The sequence below is a fragment of the Pleurodeles waltl genome, chromosome 5, assembly GCF_031143425.1.
Source record: "Pleurodeles waltl isolate 20211129_DDA chromosome 5, aPleWal1.hap1.20221129, whole genome shotgun sequence".
NCBI classification, from domain to species: domain Eukaryota; kingdom Metazoa; phylum Chordata; class Amphibia; order Caudata; family Salamandridae; genus Pleurodeles; species Pleurodeles waltl.
This window is the reverse complement of record NC_090444.1, coordinates 1,429,837,114-1,429,859,960: the sequence shown is the minus strand read 5'-3', so window position 1 is coordinate 1,429,859,960 and position 22,847 is coordinate 1,429,837,114. Positions and strand designations below refer to the sequence as shown.

The window sequence follows — 22,847 nt, the reverse complement described above, 5'->3', positions numbered from 1 at the left end:
AGGGCGATAGCTACAATGCAGTTTTTGCTCAATGTTCAGCGCTTCGCAAAGTAACTTTATCACCTCGTTATTGAAGTGACTTCCCCTATCTGATTCTAAAGAGATCGGGAATCCGAAACGTGGTATTAACTCCCTCAACAATAGCTTTGCAACTGTAAGGCTGTCATTTCTACGTGTGGGGTATGCCTCAATCCAGTGACTAAAAATGCACACAATCACCAACACATATTTCAAACCTCCATTCATAGGCATCTCAATGAAGTCCATTTGCATTCGACTAAATAGCCCGCTTGCCCTACCAATGTGGCTCGCGTTCACAACCGTTCCCTTTCCTGGGTTCATCTGCTGGCAAGTGACACATCGATGGCAAACTGCTTCTGCAGCTTGACGAAATCTGGGGTTAAACCAATCAGTTTTGAACAATCTTATCATGGCATCTCTCCCTAGGTGAGATTGCCCATGATAGAACCGCGCAAGCTGTGATAAGAGACTATTTGGCAAAACAAATTTTCCCTCATTTGAAACCCATAACTCATCTGGTCTTTTTATACATTGTGATTTAATCCAGGAATCCCTTTCATCCTCCCTGACATTATTTTGTAATGCTTTTAATTCATCTATTGTATCTATGACCTTCAAGGCAAATGCTTCAGCTGGTTCTAGTTCTGGCTCACTTATTGAATTCCATTCGTCCCTGAGTAATATACAGTTCAAGGCACAAAATCTCGCGACTTGATCCGCATATGCATTTCCCAGAGAAACATAGTCCTGTCCTTTCGTGTGAGCACTGCATTTTACCACTGCAACTTCGGCTGGCACTTGAATGGCGTGTAACAATTCCCTTATCCTCTCCCCGTTCTTCACTGGGGATCCTGAAGAAGTCAGGAAACCTCTCTGTGACCATAGTTGTCCAAAGTCATGCACAATCCCAAACCCGTACTGACTATCAGTGTAAATGGTGACTTTCATCAATGCAGACAGTTGACATGCTCTTGTGAGGGCTACAAGTTCTGCTACTTGTGCAGAATAGACTCCTTGAAGCCATCCCGCTTCCAAGACCCCTGTTACAGTACATACAGCATATCCTGCTTTCAAAATCCCCATCCCATCTCTTAGACATGAACCATCCACAAAAAGAATTTGATCATTTTCATCAAGCTTAGTATCCTTAATGTCAGGTCGAGGTTTTGTGCAAAATTCAGTCACCTGAAGGCAGTCATGCTCGACGTCTTCAGCGTTCTCAATTTCAGCATTTTCTCCAGGGAGCAATGTTGCTGGATTCAACGTAGTGCACCTTTTCAGCTGCACATTCGGTGAGCCCAGAATTATCGTTTCATACCTTGTGAGCCTTGCTCCAGTCATGTGCTGCGTTCGGGAGCGGGTCAAAAGTATCTCAACTGAGTGAGGGACCATGACTGTTACTGGGTGTCCCATCACTATTCCTTCACTCTGAGTGAGGCTGATACCAACTGCTGCTACGGCGCGCAAACACCCTGGGAGTGCTGCTGCGACCGGATCCAGAGTAGCTGAAAAATACGCTACTGGTCTGTTTATGCCACCATGGGCTTGAGTCAAGACAGACAAAGAACATGCATCACGTTCATGACAAAACAATGTGAAAGGCTTTGTGTAGTCAGGCATACCTAAAGCTGGAGCCCTACACATGCATTCTTTCAATTCAACAAAAGCATCCATCTCGTCTCCTTTCAACTCAATTTGATCCAAAGCATCCTTCTGGGTCAGTTTCAGTAAAGGCTTTGCTAGAGTCGAGAAGTTGGGAATCCACTGGCGACAATAACCCACCATTCCCAAAAACTTCCTCACCTCTATCCTTGTCTTTGGTGGACTCATTTGAAGTACGCTGGTTATTCTTTCCTTCATTATTCTCCGTGACCCTTTCTCTATCTGGTGACCCAAGTATTTCACTTTCTTCTGACAGAACTGCAATTTGGAAGGAGACACCTTATGTCCATTCCTTCCCAAATGGTTCAACAGAGCAATGGTATCGGCTGTGCAGCCACTTTCTGTCTTTGATGCAACCAGTAAGTCATCAATGTACTGTACTAGGGTTGACTCGAATGGCAATTCTAATGCTTCCAAATCTTTCTTTAGAATCTGATTGAAGATTGACGGTGACTCAGAAAACCCTTGAGGAATTCGACACCAACTGTATACTCTGTCTAGGAATTTGAAACAAAAGAGGAATTGGCTGTCCTCATGAAGAGGCACAGAAAAGAATGCCTGTGACAAGTCAATGACTGAGAACCACTCGGCATCGCAAGGGACTTGAAACATTATCACAGCTGGATTTGGTACGACAGGGCAACATTTGACTATGATGTCATTTATTTTCCTCAAGTCCTGCACAAGTCGGACCTTTCCACTTGGCTTTATTAGTCCCATTATTGGTGAATTACATGGACTGCTTAACACTTCTTTCAGTACTCCCTGCTTTACAAATTCGTCAATAAGTTGAGCAACTTTCATGAGGGTGTCTTGTGCCATGTGGTATTGTGGGGTCTGGGGAAAGGTTGCATTGGGCTTTACAGTCACTTTCACTGGTTGCACTCCTTTCATCAATCCCACCTCTTTCCCTGTCATATCCCACACTTCCTTTCCGACTGTTTCCCGTAATTCGGCTGGAATATCTTCTTCAGTTATCATCGGGAAAAGACAAATTAGAGGATACTCTTCGTCGACAGTTTCCATCTCATCCCCCTCTACACTGTCCTCTTCTTCTCCATCACTGCTCGTCTGTATTTTTATTCCTTCGTTCGAACACATGATCGAACAACCCAATTTGCACAACAAGTCTCTCCCTAACAGTGCTATCGGGCTTGAGTCACATACCACAAACTGATGTACCCCTTGATAGTTACCGATACTGACTGGTACCGGATCTGTTATTGGGTTCGTCAGGTGCCTGTTTGCTACTCCCACCACTTGAACTGTCCTCCCTGAGAGTGGCAAATTTGGTACTTCACTGCTCTTAACAGTCGAACGTGTGGCTCCTGTGTCAACCAAGAATGAAACACGATGACCCATTACTCTTCCCTCTACGTACGGACCCTTTTGATCAACTTCCAAGGATGCTGCAAGCACACAATCTCCTTCTTCTTCTGAACTTTCACTCTCCCATACATTGTTTATTCCACTCTCACTGTGTAGTGGGAACTGTTGTACGGTGCCATTTGTACTCATTACCTGACCCGAGACCTGTGGAGGAACCATCACTTGCTGCTGACTCATTGGTGCCAAGGGTATTTGCATTTGCTGATTAGGTACCATGGGTAACTGCTGTTGCATTGGCTGCATTTGCGTCATCTGCATACGAGGCATCTGCATCTGCTGCGGCTGCATAGGTTGTAATCCCTGCAACTGATTTACGGTCTGAAAATTTGGGTTTGGACTTCTCATTTTCGGTCCCCTCATTGTCTGAAATGCATTGACATCATTGTTTTGCTGACCAACACCTGCACCTGCACCTTCCTGCACCACCATCGGGCACTCGCGTTTCCAATGACCGACAATTCCGCACATGTGACACAGCATCACCTTCTTCATTGCCTGCACACCCGTCACAACAGTGTTCAAATCCGGACCATTATTCGCAAAACCTCCTCTGCCTCTGCCTCTGGCCTGTGGCTGAAACGCCATATTTCCCTGCAACTGCGGCTGCGGTTGCGGCACCTGCTGTTGGAACCCTTGCATCCCTTGCAAACCTTGCAGACCTGTCTGAGCTGCTTTAAGTTGCATCATCATCACCTTCTCTTTCAGCTTTTTCTGTTTCACTTCAATTTCGTCACTACAATATTTCGCATAATTCAACACCTCATCAATCGGTTTCGACTGCCAGCAAATCAAATGCGACTTTATCATCTGACTTATCTCTGGTCTCAACCCTTCCACAAATCTGAACACAAAATGAAGCATGTCCTTCGCCTCGATTGTTTCCGTGCCACTGTAGTTCTTAAACGCCTTCAACAACCTCTCATAGTAACTATGAATCGACTCTTTAGCCTCTTGGGCCATTCGATCGATCTTCTGCCAATCCACATTTTTCGCGGCTACCTTCGTCTTCAAATGCTCAATCACCTTATAGTACAGGCTCATCACCATAGGTGATGGTGCACCCGTCTCCCTGTCTCTCTCTGGTTCACTTGTCAGCCAACCTACAGCTCTTTTGCAATCCTCCCACAAATCTGCCGGAACCACAATCTCAAAGAGAGTGTTCAGGTCTTCCCAGAGGCATTTTGCAAGCTTCACAAACCTATCAGTCTGTTGATACCATTCAATCGGTTTCTCTCTCAGTTTGGGAAAATCATCCGTAAATGACTGAATGTCGCTTCTGTGCCATGGTACATGTATTAACTTTCCCCCTGCTGTCTCCCTCATTGGCAACATTGTTACTGTATCACTACTCTGCGGTCTTTTCTCATTGTGCTCTGTAGCACTGTCCCTCCTCTTTTCCTTCCTCTTTACCCACCTGCTTTCCCACTTGTCTAGACACCTCCACACTTGGGCACTCTGCAGCAATTCTCTAAGGTGTGCCTTCATGCCTGCTGACCTCATGTGTTCAAAATCTGTGGTCCCAAAATCCAACCTGTAGCTTCTGCTCAAGTGTTTCATCTTGTCTATGTCAACCCCGTTTCTGTCAGCTACTTCCTGCAAGCTTTTGTGTACCTTGTTCACTTCTTTTGTTATCCTGGGACATAGATACCTCAGCTCTTCTTCCGTGTAGGACTCTAACCTATTCACACCCATAGTCCCTTCCACCAATTCTTGTGCTTCCATGTTCAACCTGACCCTATTCATATAATCTTCTCCCTTCCCACTGGCTGAGCTTTGTGTAGAATTCAGACTGTTGAACCACTGTGTCAGCTGTTGCGCATTCAACCCCATCAGCGTAGCATTCACATCGACTGCCATTGATGGTTGCGGCAACTTTTCAGTGTTCGATGTTAGAGGTATTATCAGTGGGGGGCTTGACCTCACCAGCGTTGACTGAGCACATATGGGACTAAACTCCATCAAGGACCCAGACCCAGTTGGCTGAGCCGCTATCGGAGTTATCCCTGGAGTGTTTTCTATGCACCTTCTTTCTGTCCCATTCTGCAGCATTGATCCTTGACTGCTCATACCTAGGTTAGGCTGACTATACAAAGGTACTGGTGGACCTACAGTAATGGGTAGTGATATCGCATCTGGGTTTTGTCCATTTCCCATGTTCTGAGGCATGTTCATTCCCATACCATGGGTCATCATTGCCGGCATGCCCATCTGGCTCCCCGTCATTTGAGCATGTGCTGTTCCCCCCTGCATCTGCTTTTGAGGCATCAAAAACTGGGTTGATTCGGCTTGTGCCAATGTCTGGTTGTGACCATTCTGTACTCCCCTTACGGTTGGATCTAGAATCATTCCTGCACTGTTATCACTGTTGTAGTACCCTGGCATCTGCGGCTGATCATTTTCTGCTGGTTTCAACACGGGCACATCTGGATATATTCTCCTAACCTGCGGTATCTGCGGGGTGAACAGTAAACTCGGGTCCTTAGACCCCGATGATGCTCCTGAACACTGAGTTTCACTGTTCTGTACCGGCGCCGGAGGGGCAGAACTGGTACTTGGACCTTGTCCATTCTCCGCATAAGGCGGTGGACGGTCGTTCAGTAATTGCATTATTAGCTCCTCATCCTCTAACTCCTCTTCCCTTCTCAACTTTTCATCGTCCTCTCTATCCTTGGAACACTTCCTGTTTGTCTTACAGGTAGCTTTCTTACCTGTCTCCTCTTCTTCCTTAGTAATTGCTGGAAACAATTTTATCCCCTGCAATATATCTGACCTCCACACCTTCTGTGCATTATCCCACCTAGCGTCCGCTAATGTCTTTTCTACCTTTCTCATTCTTGTTTCGAACTTATTTTTCTGTTGCTGTCTGGCCATTAATTCCCAAATTGCTAGAGCCTCAAACTGGGCTGGCCTTGGAGGCACCTTCATGTCGTACATCGTGAACCTCAAATTCTCCAGAATCCTTATATTGAATGTCCCGTGGATCGGGAATGCTACGCTCCCATGTTTCTCTGTCAACTTGTGCCATTGCTTTAGCCATAGGCACGGAGCTACCCCCTTTTCCTCCATTACAATGTAAGCCGGTGTGCCTTCGGGCGGCGTCTCCTCTCCTACACTCGCTTTAATGTAAGATTCCCCCTTCATCGCACTCCTGAATGCTTTAAAGAATTTCATTTTCTCGTCTTTTTATTTCACAAAGTTTGTAATCAATAGGTGACTTTAATTCCCGGAATACTCTTCACTTGCCTTTCCCCTTCCAATCGAGCCCCACGGACTGCGTCCAATCCGTGCGCGACCCTTCTCTGCAACCAACCTATCCCAGCGCGGCTCCTAGTGACGTCACACTCACACACACTGCGGCTGACAAAGCCTCGCGGCTAGTCTTCCTTCACTCAGCTCCTCTCGTAACAACTTCTTGCATGTATCGCGAGCTACCAAAAACTAAAACAGATCTGTCGGTTTACTACAGGAAGGGTAACACAGTCGCTTCAGGACCTTAGGGACTTTTCACTAGCCTCGGCAGTTATTCCGTCTTTCTCTGTCCCCACGTTCGCAAGCAAATCTGACCCGCAGACCTACTCTCAACTTGTCAATGATCTATTCTAGTGCACTTAGAATCTTGTCAAAGCCCGAAGTCGAAGTTTCTTTCACTCCCTTGCACACGTACCGACTCGTTGACCACGCCCGATCAACCTACTAAACCGCCCAGACCACAACATAGATCAACATACTCCGGAGTCTCTTGACCTCGCAGGGCCCGTCTCAACAACAACAACCACGTGGACCTTTTTATGCACGAAGCGCCACACGCACATGAAGTTCGACGACTTCCCTACTCTCACACTCGGAGCCGCACCTCCGCTATTTCTATGAAGTTCGACGACTTCTCTACTTCTACACTCGGAGTCGCACCTCCGCTATCCTTTAAAAGAAAAATCCTCGCAACCTTTTCACACACCCTGCGGCAATAAGCTGTGCAAGCGCAAAACCCTAACTTCACTCACACCATCACTAGTACCGCCAACGCTGATTCCACACCTCCATTCTCTTCATTCGCAAGCTCCGAGATCCCGGGAAAGTCGCGGTGGACCTAGCCCATCATCATTCTGTCAATCTGTTTTACCCAAGAAAAATCTAATTCAACTTCTCGAGTGTGGTCTCAAAATCGAAACCGTTAATTCAACACCATGTACTTTAAGAGTACAGGGTCCCAAAAGACGAAACCGTCCTCTGCTACCATCTACTGATAGAGCGGTCCGTACTAGTAATTTTACCTGTATTCGGACGCTCTTTAGGCCGATGAATCTTTTGACTAAGTGGGACTCTCCGTACTCTTAATCAATCAATTTCATTAAAATCAATAATCAATATCGAACATAAGCAATACCTTGATCAACATAACACTTAACAATTAATCCAGAATACATTTCGGCGAACCCTGACCTTTCAGCCAGGAATAACCACACCAGTTTATTCAAAGTTAGTGAATTTTATTTCCCTATATTAACAAAGCTAGCACAATATAAATGTGTCTCAACACCAGATGATAAACGTAAATGAACATTAATAGCTGTCCGTAGCGGCGAAACAAGTGCAATCTATGTAGCATTTGAATCACAAGGCATTCGATAATAGCTATGCAAATCACTAATACAATAATCTGTAATGAACTAATGGCATACATTTAGTCAGCATAACAAGGTCTCAAATTGCATCGTGCAACAAAAGGAATCCTCATCTAACCTCAAATTAGCATCGGCATGTGGGACTTCATGCAAAAACAATTTAGCAACATTAATTTAGAAAAACTCCTAGCTAGGGATCTTACCAAAATCAGCAGTTGGTTACCTAAAAGAAACACAATGCAATTGTACAATTTCCTTTCATATTTACCAATTACGATATCAGCATACAAGGAAGTCTTCGTCTCACAGGTACCGTTTCTCGACCGGCATGGGTACCGTTTCGATCAGCATGGAACGGGGCAAAGGGGGGCAGGGGTGGACGGGGCAATTGCCTCACGGCGGCAAGGTAAAACTACTACTTCATGCAAAGGGACAAATCAAAGTTAAAGTCTCTAGGGCCAGAATCATTTAAAGTCTCTTTCTCTCGATTAGAGAAAGCATCAAAGTCTCTCAAAATGGCGTCGCAGCAAAGTGGGCCATAATAGCTACGAAGTCTGCAAAATGGCGGGTATCGAGCTGGTAATGGCTACTTTCTTCTCGTGCACCTGGTTTTTATAGACAACAGTTCAAATCCAGTAGGGTCTTCCATTGGAGGGTTCATAGGTTAGCGTCAAATTGTCCAATCAAAAACGACAGTTCTCAAGCTTTTACTTAAGCATACATTATCCTTGGAGATGGGTACGCAAGTTGCAACATTTTATACCAATTAGCTCACTTTCAGAGCCTCCATTGTCCGCACCTGCAGATCGACCTTGGAGTAAAGAGAAATATGCCAGGCTGGCACAAAACCTTAAGATAAGCATGTGAACGGTTTCTGTGGAAAAGTACAGCTTCAAGCAAAAATACACGTTTATTAGCACAGTGGAAAAATACGGGCATCTAAACCGTGAGACCAGGCAACTAGGCCAAAGCCTCCGCTAAAGTCATGCTAAGCTAAAACATTTCAAACAAGCAAATCGTAGCACACGTTTATGATTATGTCGGAGTAGTGCGATTCTAGTACATCACGTTATATAAAGCACGCTTATAAATGTTGGCAAACTACTCTGAGGGCACATTTTGTCCCCGTACAATCTTTATTAGTTCGGTTAAAGTCACACATGATTATTTCACACTACGTTTATGCTCTAATAAATGTAAAACCTTCATGGATTAAGACTAACCTTATCTTCTAAAGAGTGATATCTTGATTTGTGCATATTGGATTCTTCACATTTTGGTCTTATTATATTCAGATAGATATTATCTATTTTTCTAAACTGTTGTGGGGGTACTTTTTTGTAGTGTTTTCTCTGTGTTACTGTATGAGATACCTCACAAATATTTTACACTTTGCCTTCTAAGTTAAGCCTGCTCAATGCCACGCTACCGGAGGGCAAGCACAGGATAATTTAGGTTGTGTTGTAACTTACCCTGACTGGGATTTTGGTCCCTACCTGGACTGGGTGCATACCTCTGCCAACTAGAGACCCAATTTCTAACATCTACTTATTATTTTAACATGAGATTGGTGTTTTCTGTCTCAGACTTCAAAGTTAGAAGAGTTTGTGAAGTGAACTATTTGACAATCTTGCTGAGGTACAGAGAATGCGAAAGAAAAGGCTGTTGGATGTCAGTTTATTGTAACACACAACAAAATGCAAATACAAAATATAACAGCAGTTAGGAACACACGAATAAAGCACATTTTGTGTAAATCTGAGGTTTGATGGAAACATGGATTTTTGTAAGCACAAAACAAATCAGCACACCTTACCTGGTGACAAATAAAATATTTGCTGAAATCCATTTTCCACACATTATTGTTTGAATGCTATATAGTATTTGGAATTAAAACTGCATGTCAGGGTGAATGTTGTGGTAATTTCAGTGAAACATGTGCTGTCTGTAGACAGCAGTCTGCTATCATATCATGTTTAGAAATGTATTTGCAACAGTGTACTCCAAACGTTCACCACCGGCTACATACCACACCTTTAGCACTCGCCTACTGAATGGGTGTGGCTCATTTGCTATACTTGTTCTCTGTGAAACGCTTGGATTTTGCACAATCCTTATGATGTCAGTAATGTACTGTTGATGGCAGCACCTCCACTCTGAAACTTATTCCAGCACCCCTAGTCAGTAAATATGTGAGAAAGTGTCAGTGATATCTTAGGTGTCACAGTTGAAATGTTGGAGAGTGGATCTAAACGACGAAGCATGCTGACATGCACTTTTGAGACACAAATGAAATAGTGCTGGTTTCTTCTCATGGCAAGAGATTTGTGCCCTCCAGTTGACTGTGTCTGTCCTCTATTGTGCTTCCAATGAGCTGGTGCATACTGTTGTTTTGGTGAGCCTGGATTGGCAGCTCGCTTTTGCTGACAGTCCATTTTAGAAAAAGGAGGTTGGGTTGTTCCTATAATAGCACAATCAGATTCCTCCTGTTTCCTTTGTTATTCATGGGAGAAGCAGCTCGTTATTCATGGGAGATTCCACCATAACACAGTTTATTGAGCCAGTGTTTACAGATTGTTATGAGGGATATCTGTTGTTTCATGAATGGAAAGAAACTTAGAGCAGAAAACTGTTACTCCTAGTTGTGCATTGACAACCTTTTCTGAAACAGCTAGCACGGGTGGGGGCATCTTAATATTTTAACTATTCTCAGAAAATACGCTACGTAGACTTGACACAATTGGAGGTGGTATTGCATGGGTGCTAGCAGTTTTGTGGTCTGGGGAGCTCCATATACATCATGTGGTCCTGAACAGAATGAGTCCTTAAATGTACTGCCTACGCTGAGAGAAAACTGTCTCAGTACTTTGGTTTCCAAAGAAAGACCCATTTCTTCAAGAACAAGATGTTTATTTCACGATATGGAGCTCCGATGGGGTCCACATAAAGCAAATGTTTACAAAAGTATAAAACACAGACAAAAAGGCATAAATGCGATTAAACTGCTTCTCTTGTTCCATGCAATCAAATTAACAGATCATATCTCCAAAGCTCATACTAAAATCTTTGGTATATATTTAAAAACAATTTTAAAAAGTTAAAAATGTGGGTACAAAAATTTCATTTGGAGGAATATATAAAAATAGCAAGGCCTCAGCTGTTGTTTGCACAGAAAACATCAAGAAGAGAGGCCTCAACAACTTGCAATGGCTTAAAAGCAAAGCAGGGCAGGCAAAAAAATCATACTTTAAGTCTTGGATCCCATTTTGATGAAGGTTGCAATCATTTGAGGCACCATGCCCATTAAACAGTAATACATTTAACAGAAGTATATTCAATCTCATTAAGATCGAAAAGTGCCTAACCTCATGTGGCAAATTTAATGCCAAGTATGGTTGCTGACTTTTCATAGTAACAGAATTCATTAATACTTCATACCTGCCCTTTTTATGGCAAGAGTTGGATTCCAGATGATGACTTAAATTTTTTGAAGCTTGTTTTAGGCAGGCCTTTAATGGGGCTGGCTTTAGAAAAGATACCATGTTTTGATCCAGCTCAAGTTGATCAAGTGCATAATTAGAATTTCTAAAACAACAGAGACTTTTCTTTCATCAAGTCACAAATCTCCTTCTATATACATATATAAGGCCTTGGGGAGGAAATATCACTTCTCAACTGGCAACAAACCCACCATACCACTCCGCCAAGCATTGTGGAAGTGAACTTTTAATCACACGTTCTAGTCTTAGAGAAGCAGTATTACATGAGGATAATATTCTTAAAATTTGACCTTCGGTCTTTTATAGCAAATCCTATTTTGCAACATTGATTATCTCCAGCACATAAAATAAGGTGGGTGAAATCTCAGTCTTGTATACAGCTACGAGGTAGGGAAAAATGCCTCCTACCTACGGCATTATAGAATGCACTCAACCCCTTGGCCTGTGACCGGGCTTTAGCAACACTGCTTGAGATATGATAATCGCCAAGGGTACTGGACATAATTTTCCTAAAAAACAGTATGATCTAATCCTTTCCAAGTTTTTTGAATCCAAGTGCCTTTCATGATGTCTTCCCCTGGAAACATAACATTTTACTTTTTGAGTAGTTAATTTTTAGATAATACAGGTCCGCATACAGTTGTAATGCCGCTAAGTGGCTATTTAGATCACAGATTAGGATGTCATCTGCGTAAAGTAGACAGGTTAATGATCAACCCCCGATACTTGGTGGAAAGCCCCGACCATTTGCGAAGAAGCAGGGCAAATCATATATGTACAACGAAAGTAACAATGGAGCAGGTAAACACCCTGCTTGAGACCATTTTTTGGGGAGAAACCCATGGATAAACCCCAGCCTCCACCCAAAAAGACTTCACACCAGGTTGAGGAGTGCAGAGCAATAATTAAATGCAGCAGGATTCCTAGTATGCTGAGATTGAATAACTTTTTACCACAGGGTTAGACAATTGACTTTATCAAAGGCTGGGAAAAAGTCAATAAACGTGGCATATACTGAGGAGCCCCTGATGGTTACATACTTTTCATTAACAAGCTGCAAGGCAGCAATGTTATCTCTTCAAAAAGTACAGTAAAGACGACAAGTCTGCCATGCTCCACACGTAAGACATCACCTTTATTTACCCCCAAAGGGGCCTTAGCCTTGGAGGTGAGGCTGCTTCAGGGGAATAAAACTGACAAAGGGACAGGAGACTGTAAATTTGGTGGGCAAACTGCAGCTGCAATGCTTGCACCTGTGTAACAATATCCCAGCCATGCCAGAGTGTGTCAACAAACTCCAAATATAACCACTGAATAGGTTCTTTAGTTCCCTCACCAAATTCTTTTGCTTTATTAACGCTATCACCTTCCACAGTCCTAGCCCTAATCAAAACCCCATCTGTATCCTACAAGTGAACACAAACTCCATTTCTCACATTTACCTCAGGAGGCGGCTCACGGTACTGAAAATGGGCAGGGAACGCGCGGGTGATTAATTAATTTTAAAAAACTTACCTGTGCCGCCGCCGCCTTCACGACCGTGCTTCTCCTCTCCTCTTCTCTGACGCCAGCCTGCAGGCACAGGCTCCCAGCCTGCCCTGCGGCCAATCCTGATGCTTCTTAGAGCAGAGCCTGTGTTAACAGGCTGGAGAGACCCTACGGCGTATGTGTGTTTGGCCGGCCTGAGACGGCCGGCCAAACATACATGCGCAGTGAGGGGTGTGCCGTGCACTCCCCCTCAGTGCACGTCACAGCCTCTGGCCCGCCCCTTTTGCCTCATTTTTGGGTAAAAAGGTTTGCAGCTGCTGCTGCTGGGAGGGTTGGGGGAAGGACACGCTCCTACGCCCTAATGGAGGAGCCACCCCTGCCTTACCTCTTCTGTAATCCCAACATTCTCCCTAATTTTATCCATTTACAACACCCTAATCCCTCTCGCCCTAACTACCTCTAAAACGATAAAGCGAAAACCTAACATGATGTCTCGCATTGATCATAACAACTTTAACTTTAACCGTAACTAACCTGCACCCTGACTCCCCTCTCCCACTTGCCATCAAACCTAAATCTAACGCTAATTGTATACCTTTTTATGAATTAACCTCCCTTCTTACTGTTGGCTATCTCAGTAGTTGCTTTTTTCAGCCCATTCGATTGGAGGAACATATATTTTGAAGCAAGTGATTGGAATTACCCACTAATTGTTCATTTTTGCTAATAACTACCAGGGTAAACCAGATAATTTCAAACTGACATTCAGCCGGCAGTTTACGAGCTATGGTGTTGCTAAGTCAACAGCCATAGCTCACAGGCAGGTTTCTGCAGTTTTAATTTTTACCAAAGTAAATCTTTCACGGATGTTATTACGCTATCGGTTAGAATATGGAATGTTGTTTTTTTTATTTGAAAAAATCTGGCTAAGTGTGACAGTCAATATCGGTGGCAAATTCTGGAAACCGGCCAGCTGATCAGCAGACATATAAGCGCGGAAAGGGTCGCTCTCGCTCACTTCCGGTCAGGGTGCCCTTTATAGCTGCCACTGTAGCTTTTGGGAGGAAGCGTTGGCTGTTAGTGGGCCTGAGCAGGTGACAGATGACTTTAGTAATGCAGGTCGATCAGCAAGAAGCACATATTTCAGTCCACCGGTGACACCACTGAGTAACAGTGTGGAGAAATAGTGCCGTGGACATATGTTAAATGGATTGCACACAGCGTGTGCAATTATTACATAGCTCAGGGTGACAACTGCATTGCAGTCCCGTGGTCTGGATCATGAAAAGCGCGGGATAAAATGTGATTTGCTTCATCTTTCTTAAGGTACTTGAACTTCTATCGCTGACCCGTTTGGTATTATTGCCTTATTAATAAACCTTCGGCTCATGCAGGTACTGGGGAGAAATATGTCAATAAAATCACTGGGATGCAAATGTATTGTTTGCCGGGGTTATTAAGAACTGACCTGAAGCTATTAAAAGTGATTGATATTACAATCAGAAATGATGTGTATTAAGGCAGCAAATAGATTTTCTTCTTTGCCTAATAGGGTTTGCGAACAATCTCTTTTTTATATAGATTGTTTTTACTTTCAACCCCTTTTTTACGTGAATTGTTTTATTTTCAAAGCTTTTTTTTGTGTACATTATTTTGGTTTCAAATGTTTATTGCGACGTGGCAGTGACCAGTTTTTGTTCTTCCTGCACGCAGGGAAGAAGAGGCAAACCAGGACCCCCTGGGAACCCAGGACCGCCGGGACCCCCCGTAAGTAAATCATAAATGCGTTGAAGCAAATGCAGTGATTGTGGTAAGCTTTGAAACACTGTTGAGGCTCTCGTATATATTAAAAAAAAGTCCGAAACAAGGCTCAGTATGATTGCTATATATTAAATGTTTCACAATTAAAAACACACCAGCCGTGAAAATACTGTAATGCACTAGACCCCAACAAATTGTTTTCGTATGAGGGCGCCTATGTTGTTGCAACTGAGGTCTGTTTGTTTGTAGGGACGCAGCGGGCCGAGTCCTCCCATGAATTATATCTTAGTCTGCTGGACACTCTAGAACAGTGCTTAATTTCTGTCAGGAGCTGCTCGAGCTGGGCCCCACACTTACTGTACATCTTCAATCTTTGGCCCTGAGCAAGAGAAACAGAGGAGGGAGCGTAAACAAACAAAGAGGAAGAGAAATACAGGAAAACGGGCAAAGGGAGAAAGCAAGGGCGAGAAAAGGCAGGTAAAGAGACAGTGAGGTTAAGAAGGTGATTGAAACAGGCACCAGGTGGAATCAAGACTAGGTAGCGTTGGTATTCTGTAACAACAGCAGTCAGCAGCACCGACGGGGGCTCCTGGGAACAAGACGAACACCCTGCGGTTATTTTTGTACTATAAGACCATCGTGGCCCTGCGTTTGCAGACTGAGCGAGGAAGGCGGGGCTGCAAAGTCCCTGCACAAGTGTGTACGCCTGACAAAAGCACAGATAGACTGCATGTTTGATAGTAAAGCATGCCGTGATACATGCACAGTGTAGACTTTTTTCTGACAAAGGGGCGCTCACAGTTTTTTTTTTCACAGTGAAGCGCTTGTTTCACTGACATAGCTTTCTGATGAAGCAGGGTGTCCACTTGCCACAGAGACTTGTCAGCCAATCCTGATGTTACCAAGAACATGGAAAGAAATAGATTCAGATTGGTTGGATGCCCACAGCCTTATTTTCACACAAGGCCCACGAGAATGATAGTGCAGCTTACAGTTATAAACTGCGTTGTGTTTACTGTTGCTTCCTAGTTCTGTTTTGTCATTGTCAGGACACATATTTCAAATCCTGGACTTTTTTGTAAAAATGATTGTTCTCAGAAGTTGTATACAAAAACTGCCCCTTCGGTACAATAGGCCTGATTACCCACTTCTTGTGCCCTAGGGTTACTTTGGTATTTTGAAGGGTCTGTACTCTCTTTGGCATTATAGAAGGCTCTACAGGGGTCTATGCTTTCCTTCTATAATACGGATCACACTTGTGCACATTTTGTGTCTGACGTGCTAACAAAGTGAAGTGTTCCCTGAAGTTGCTGTCTGCACAGTGAAGGTACACAGGCAGATTCATACAGCCATTCTGTCTTCAATGAATACACTAATACGTAATGTCCTGGCCTGCACACAGCACACTAATTTAAAGGTACAGCACGGGGCAGTCAGAGGCAATGCACCCTAGGGCAGTCCGAGGCAGTGCACCCTATATGTAATACGGTTCTATGGAAGCAATCTGTAACTACAGTTTGTAAAACACATTATACTGCCAAATAAAAATTAGGCCTGGGTGAGATTTAAATCATGGCAGCATAATTTGAAGAATTTTGGGAATTTCGTATTATGCTTTTTACACAAAATTACAGACATTACACCACTTTACATAATTATGCACCATCCATGGTAAAAATTTACCACAAACACACATGAACAACAGAATGGGGTATTTTGTTTGTAGTTTCTTGTTTAAATACATTCTTGTGCCAAAAAGTAATGCAAGGACACATTTTGTGCTAAAATATAGCATGAAATGATGATTTGAATTTTGCTTTGTTACATGGAATTCCGGGTAATTTTACTGAAATTTCACATAATGACATGAAAGCAAATTTCGGCACACACCCTGAAGGAAACCTAGGACTGGAATTGGTAAAGTGATAACATGGGACTAAGATGCAACAATACCTGTGTTTGGGCATGTGGGTCAGTCATGCAGTGTCATTGTAATATCTGTGGGAGCGCTGGTCTGTATTTAACCCCTTCGCTGCCAGGCTTTTTCCCCCTCCCGTGCCAAGTTTTTTTTGGCTATTTGGGATAGTTCGCACGTAGGCCCCAATAACTATTTGTCCACATAATTTATCCACGCCCAATTTGCCTACTTTTTTCCAACATCCTGGAGATTCTAAAGGTACCTGTAATTTGTGGATTCCCCTGATGGGGTCTGAGAAATTAGCCAAAATACAGCTAAAATTTGGACTTTTGGGGAAAAATGAGTAAAAAAGTGCTGCAGAAGAAAGCATCTGGTTATTTACCTGCAAATGGCATCAACAAAGGGTTTGCCGTGCTGAAACCACCATCTTCCCAGCTTTCAGGAACAGGCAGACTACAATTTAAAAAAACAATTTTTTTAACACAGTTTTGGCATTTTACTGGGACAGACCCAATTTTTCCTATTTTTTGTGCTTCCAACCTTCTTCCAGTTAGTGATAGACATGGGTCTAAAAACAATGGTGGATCCCGGAAAACTATGGATGCCCAAAGCAGTGTCAGCCTAAAAACATTAGAAAAATTGCGCTTATCAACACGCTGTGATATCCCCTCAATCTCTACACGTTTTTTGGCCTTTCCCTGTTGCAGGCACTTGGCCCACCCACACAAGTGAGGTATCATTTTACTCTGTAGATGAATGCTGACTGTTAGGAAATTTGTGCTGGTGAGGTGATCCCAGCCAGAAATGTGAGAAAAGCGTGATCATTTTAGCTAAATTTGAGGTTTGCTGTGTTCAGAGAGCCCCAACCGGATCCCGGGCCCCTGGTGGGCCCTGGGATGGGCGCGCCCTTCCTCCAGGATGCCGTACCCTGAGCGGCTGAGGCCTGGGAGTCTTGTGGGCCCGGGGAGGCTTACCCTTCTGGTTAGAGTTCAGGGGCCATGGCCGGGCCCCGGTACAGGTCTCTGGCAGGTCCTGGTTTGGGAACCCCTGCCCTAGGCTTCGTCCTCCAGCCTGCCATGTGGCAAGGCACTTCGGACGGGGTCCAGGGAGGCCTCCCATGTGTGGTTGTGTTCAGAGAGCCCTGGCTGGGCCCCGGACCCTCGCCAGGCCCTGCGATGTGCGCTCCCTTCCTCCAGCTTGCTGTACCCTGAGGGGCCCATGCCTGGGAGTCCACTGGGCCAGGGGAGGCTTCTCCTGCCAGTTCGGGTTCAGGGGCCCCGGCCAGGCCCCCACTGGGCCCTGGGGCTGGGGCTCCCTTCCACCAGCCTGGCGTACTTTGAGGGGCCCAGGTCTGGCAATCCACCGTGCCAAGCGAGGATTCCCCCGTCAGTTTCGGTTCAGGGGCCCAGCGAGCCCCAGGTTGGGAGCCCCTGTCCTGGGCTTTGCCCTCCGGCCCACCAGGTGGCAAGACACCCAGGACAGGGTCTGAGAAGGACTCCCATGCATGGCTGTGTTCAGAGAGCTCCGACTGGGCCCCTGCCGGGCTCTGGGACGGGCACTCCCTTCTTCCAGCCTGCCGTATGCGGAGGGGCCCAGACCTGGGAGTCCACCAGGCCCTGGGAGGCTTCCCCTGCCAGTTTGGATTCAGGGGCCCGGCTGTTCCCCACCAGGCCCTGGGACAGCCGCTCCTTTCCTCCAGCCTACCGTAGCCTGAGGGGCCCAGGCCTGGGAGTCCACCAGGCCCGGAGAGGCTTCCCCTGCCAGTTTGGGTTCAGGGGCCCCAGCCAGGCCTCACCGGGCCCTGGGGGAAGGCGCTCCCTTTCTCCAGCCTGCCGTACCCTGAAGGGGCCCAGACCTGGGAGTCCACCAGGCCAAGCAAGGCTTCCCCTGTCAGTTTGTGTTCAGGGCCCCCACCAGGCCCTGGGGTAGGCGCTTCCTTCCTCCAGCCTGCCGTACCCCCAGGGGTACGGGCCTGTTAGTCCACCAGGCCCAGGTAGGCATCCCATTGTGGTTCCAGTTCAGGGGCCTCGGCCGGGCCCTGGGGTGGGGGCCCGTCCTCATCTTTGTCCTCTGGCCCCCTGAGGTCACGGCTCCTGGGGAGTGTTTACGCCCTCGTGGCCCGGCCATCTAGTCGCTCCAACAACTTGGGTCATCTGGTTGCGCTCCATGTGTTCCTAAGGCATGTCCAGATGGCCAGACTGCCCAGGATGACCCGATGAGGGCTGCCCAAACTCAGCCAGGGCTCCACGAGGTTGGATGCATTCTCACCGACGGTCCCCTCTGTCCCTTGGTGTGCTCGGAGTACAAGAAAGGGGGGTAGTCTTCCTCTGGATTACCAGGGAAAGGCTATTCCTGACTCCCTTGGGATCCAGTGGTTCCGGGACTGGGCACTGCAAGGGCCTGGGCCGACCCACCATGGGGGCCCAGGTGTGCCTCCACCTTGCAGCCCTGTCCGATGGGTCTCTCCTCCAAACCGGGCTTCCCCAGAGCAACCTGACGTCCCAGACCCTGGGGTGGGTGCTCCCTTCCTCCAGCCTGCCATACCCTGGAGGGCCTTGGTGTACACTGGGCTAAGGGAGGGCTCCCCTGCTGGTTTGGATTCAGGGGCCCCGGCCGGCCCTGGGCCCCAGGCCCGTGCTGTGGCAGGACCCAGGGTGGGAACCCCCTGCCTGGGCTTTGTCCTCTGCCCTGCTGGGTGGCAAATAGACTGGGACGGGGTCCTGCAGGCCCTGGTAGGGGTTTCCTGGTGTGTAAAGTGGCCTCAGGGCCCTGGGTCGGAGGTTGGTTTGGGCCCCCATGTCTTAGTCTCAGCTGGGGCTTAGAGAACGCAGGTTGCAGAGTCACTGCAGGGCCTGGGGTGGGTGCTCCCTTCCTCTAGCCTGCCGTACCCTGGAGGGCCTTGGCATATACTGGGTCAAGGGAGGCTTTCCCCTGCTGGTTTGGGTTCAGGGGCCCTGACTGGGCCCTGGGCCCCAGGCCAGGGCTGTGGCAGGACCCAGGTTTGGAACCCCTTGCCTGGGCTTTGTCCTCTGTCCTGCTGGGTGGCAAATAGCCTGGCTGGGGGTCCTGCAGGCCCTGGGAGGGGGTTCTTGGTTTGTAAAGAGGCCTCAGGACCCCGGGTCAGAGCCTAGTTTGGGCCCCCATGCCTGAGGCCCAGCTGGGGCTTAGAGAAACCTGGCTGCAGAGTCCCCTGCAGGGGCGAGTGCAATTCTCCTTATGTTAAGGAACAATGCAACCAGAAGCCTGTCCTCTGAGCCCAGCCATCTAGATGCTCTGAGACCCCAGGGTATCTGGTTGTGCTCTGTGCATTCCTATGGCGCGTCCAGATCGCCGGGCTGACCTGGGGAGACTTCCTCTGCCAGGTCATGGTCAGGGCCCCCATCCAGGCACTGGGCCAGGGGTTGGGTGGGAACGCCAATCCTGGGCTTCGTTCTCCAGCCCACCGTGTGCCTGGGACAGGGTACCGGAGGGCCAAGAGAGGCCTCACCTGCATGGCTGAGTTCATGAGCCCTGACCAGGCCCCACCAGGCCCTGGGGAGGGCACTCCCTTCTTCCAGAGTGCTGCACCATGAAGGGGCTGGGGGAGGCTTCCCCTGCCAGTTCTGGTTCACGGCCCAAGGGTGGGAGCCCCTATCCTGGGTTTCGTCCTCCGGCCCGATGAGTGGGAAAGTTCCTAGGACAGAGTCCCGCAAGCCTCGGGAGGGCTTCGCCAGCATGTAAGGAGGTCCATCGAGGACCACCTCGGAGCCCCGGGCCTGAGGGCCAGCGGGGGCTCTGAGAACCCAGGTCAGAGAGTCTCCATCCCCTGCAGGGGAGAGCACAGACTCCTTATGTTAAGGCACAGTGTGACCAGAGCACAGCCATCTGGTCACGCTTCATGAGTTCCTATGGCATATCCATATGGCTGGGCTGCCCTAGGGTGGGAGCCCCATCCCACTCTTTGTCTTCCAGCCCCTGTAGGCCAGGGCTCCTGGGGAGCCTTACGGCCTCATGGCCTGGCCATCTGGTCGCTCCGACAACTCAGGTCATCTGGTCACACTCCATGCATTTCTGTGGCACGTCCAAATGGCCAGGCTGCCCCGGAAGTCCTGATGAGGGCTCATTCACTACCTCAGCCCAGCCAGGGCTCCAAGAGGTCCGTGCATTCTCGCTGGTGGTCCCCTCCGTCCCTCGGTGCGCACAGAGTACAAGAAAGGGGGGGTAGCCTTACTCCGGATTACTAGGGACAAGGTATGCGAGACCCCATTGTGGTCCAGTGGTTGTCAACCGGGTGCTGCCAGGGCCCAGGCTTGCCTGTTCTGGGGCCCGGGTGTGCAGCCACCTTGCAGCCCTGTCTGATGAGTCTCTCCTCCGAACCTGGCTTCCCATAGTGCAAACTGACATCCCCATGCAATGTGGCCCTCCTCCCTACCGACTGGGGAAGAGGGTTCAGCCAGCATTGTACTCTGATCGATTGGGCACATTTGGTCTGTTTGGAGATGGACTGCTTGGCCAGCCTCGGCGGTTGTTTCAAGCAAAGAGCTTCCACCCTACCAAGGACCATCCGACTCGAGGGTCTGCTGTTCACAGAGACCCTTCCCTTACCCGGCAGAGCGAAGGCCAAGCAGCCTGGCAGCTTGTGCCCATCCAGCGGTCTGATTAGAGTGGAAGGGGTTGGGTGGTGCCATGCCCTGCAAGCTGCCTGGCAGTCCAGGCACCTGTGCGCTATCATCCTCCTCCAACCAGCACATTCCCGCAGCAGCTCGGAATGACCATTACAAGGGGTGTCTCTGCTGGCCCAGGCCGGCAGGCACCCCTGTCTCTTGATCAGGCTGCGCCTTGGCCTGGCTGTCTCTCTCCTGTGGATATGGCTGGTGCCCGCCAGTGCATTTGTGACCACCCTGTCCTCCCTAGCAAGCCCCAGGCAGGGGCTTCTCTTCAGCAAGCTTCCCCGGCCGGTACAGTGAAACTGCAAATGACTCATTAAATCAGTTATGGTTCCTTTGATAGCTCCACCTGTTACTTGAATAACTGTGGTAATCCTAGAGCAAATACATGCCAATAAACACTGCCCTCTCATGATGCGTGCATTTATCAGACCAAGACCAATTCCGGCTTGCCCGGCCACTTTGGTGACTCTAGATAACCTTGGGCCGATCACATTTCCCCGTGACAGCGATGATACATTTGGATGTCTGCCCTATCAATAGTTAATGGCACTTTCTGTGGCTATGAAGCTCCAATTCGGGTAAGATTTCAGGTTTTTCCCTTAGATGGAAGTGAACATAAAAAAAACGCCACATGGTCCAAAAGGTATACAAACTCTTTCTCAATGTCAGTTCTGAGCCTTCGGTGCCTCTGGCCCCTTTCTAGTCTCTGAGCACCGGTTTTAGTGATATTTTTGTCATTTTGAGTTTTTCTGGTTCAAGGGGGCAAAGTCACTTCTTCTACCCAGGGCTATGGAGCTCCAAGTCAGGTAAGATTTCAGGTTTCTCCCTTAGATGGAGGTGAACCAAAAAAAAAACACCCCACATGGTTGAAAAAGTATACAATCTCCTTCCCAGTGTCAGTTCTGAGCCTTTGGTGCCTCTGGTCCCTTTATAGCCTCCCAGCGCCAGTTTTAGTGATATTTTCAACATTTTGAGTGTTTCAGGTTCAAGGGGGCAAATTTACCTCTTCTACTCAGGGTTATGGAGCTCAGACTATGGTAAGATTTCGGGTTTGTCCCTTGGATGGAGGTGAACAAAAAAAAAAAATAACAGAAAAAACACACTCTTCAAGTAGTCCAAAAGGTACACAAACTCCTTCCCAGTGTCAGTTCTGAGTCTTCAGTGACTCTGGCTGGGTCTGCCCTGGCTGGGTTTGGAAGGTATGACTGGGCCTGGCTAGGTGGGGAAGCTATGACCGGGCACCAGTTGAGAGCTCCGGCTGGCCGTGGGTGGAAGCCCCACTCCAGTCTGCCAATCCGCAAATATAAATAAACCATTTACAAGTGCTTCTAGGTAAGTAAACCTTGTGGGATCCACACAAAACACACCACATATTATTACCTTAGTGACTAGTTTCCAAAAAGATTTGACGGCAAGGTGTTTGCTACGGAGAGAGTATGCATGGACGGTAAAAAGCAAAGATAAACACTAAAACATTATTGCACACCGCCCACTAATCCATCTCAGTTATACTGTTTGGATTTGTCATAAGGGTAAGTAAATGGTTAAAAAAAAACGTTATTCACCAATGCCTTTAGGAAATAAAATCCCTAAATATCATTGATAAATCAACCATTTACAAATGCTTTTAGGTAGGTAAACCTTTTGGGAGCCACGTAAAACACACCACATATCATTCCTTGCTCTGATGACGTGGGCACGCTGTGTGCGTGTCAATGTCATCAGATCGCCAAACGGGGTGGGGGGCGGGTCAGTGGTGGCGGCGGAAGGTATTCCATTGCCATCCCCGGTGGGGGCCTGTGGGTGGGTAACCCACAGGGGGAGCACCAGCGTTTTC

General features: G+C 47.3%; 1 protein-coding gene across 1 annotated transcript in view; it reads left to right on the top strand.

Annotated features, from left to right (window-relative positions):
- The window catches only part of COL19A1 (collagen type XIX alpha 1 chain), a 2,318,824-nt gene that overhangs the window by 1,478,356 nt on the left and 817,621 nt on the right, over window positions 1-22,847 (top strand). The window contains exon 18 of the mRNA XM_069235722.1: window positions 14,396-14,449. Within this exon, the coding sequence (XP_069091823.1) occupies window positions 14,396-14,449 (54 nt within the window). The remainder of the gene's footprint in view (window positions 1-14,395; window positions 14,450-22,847) is intronic.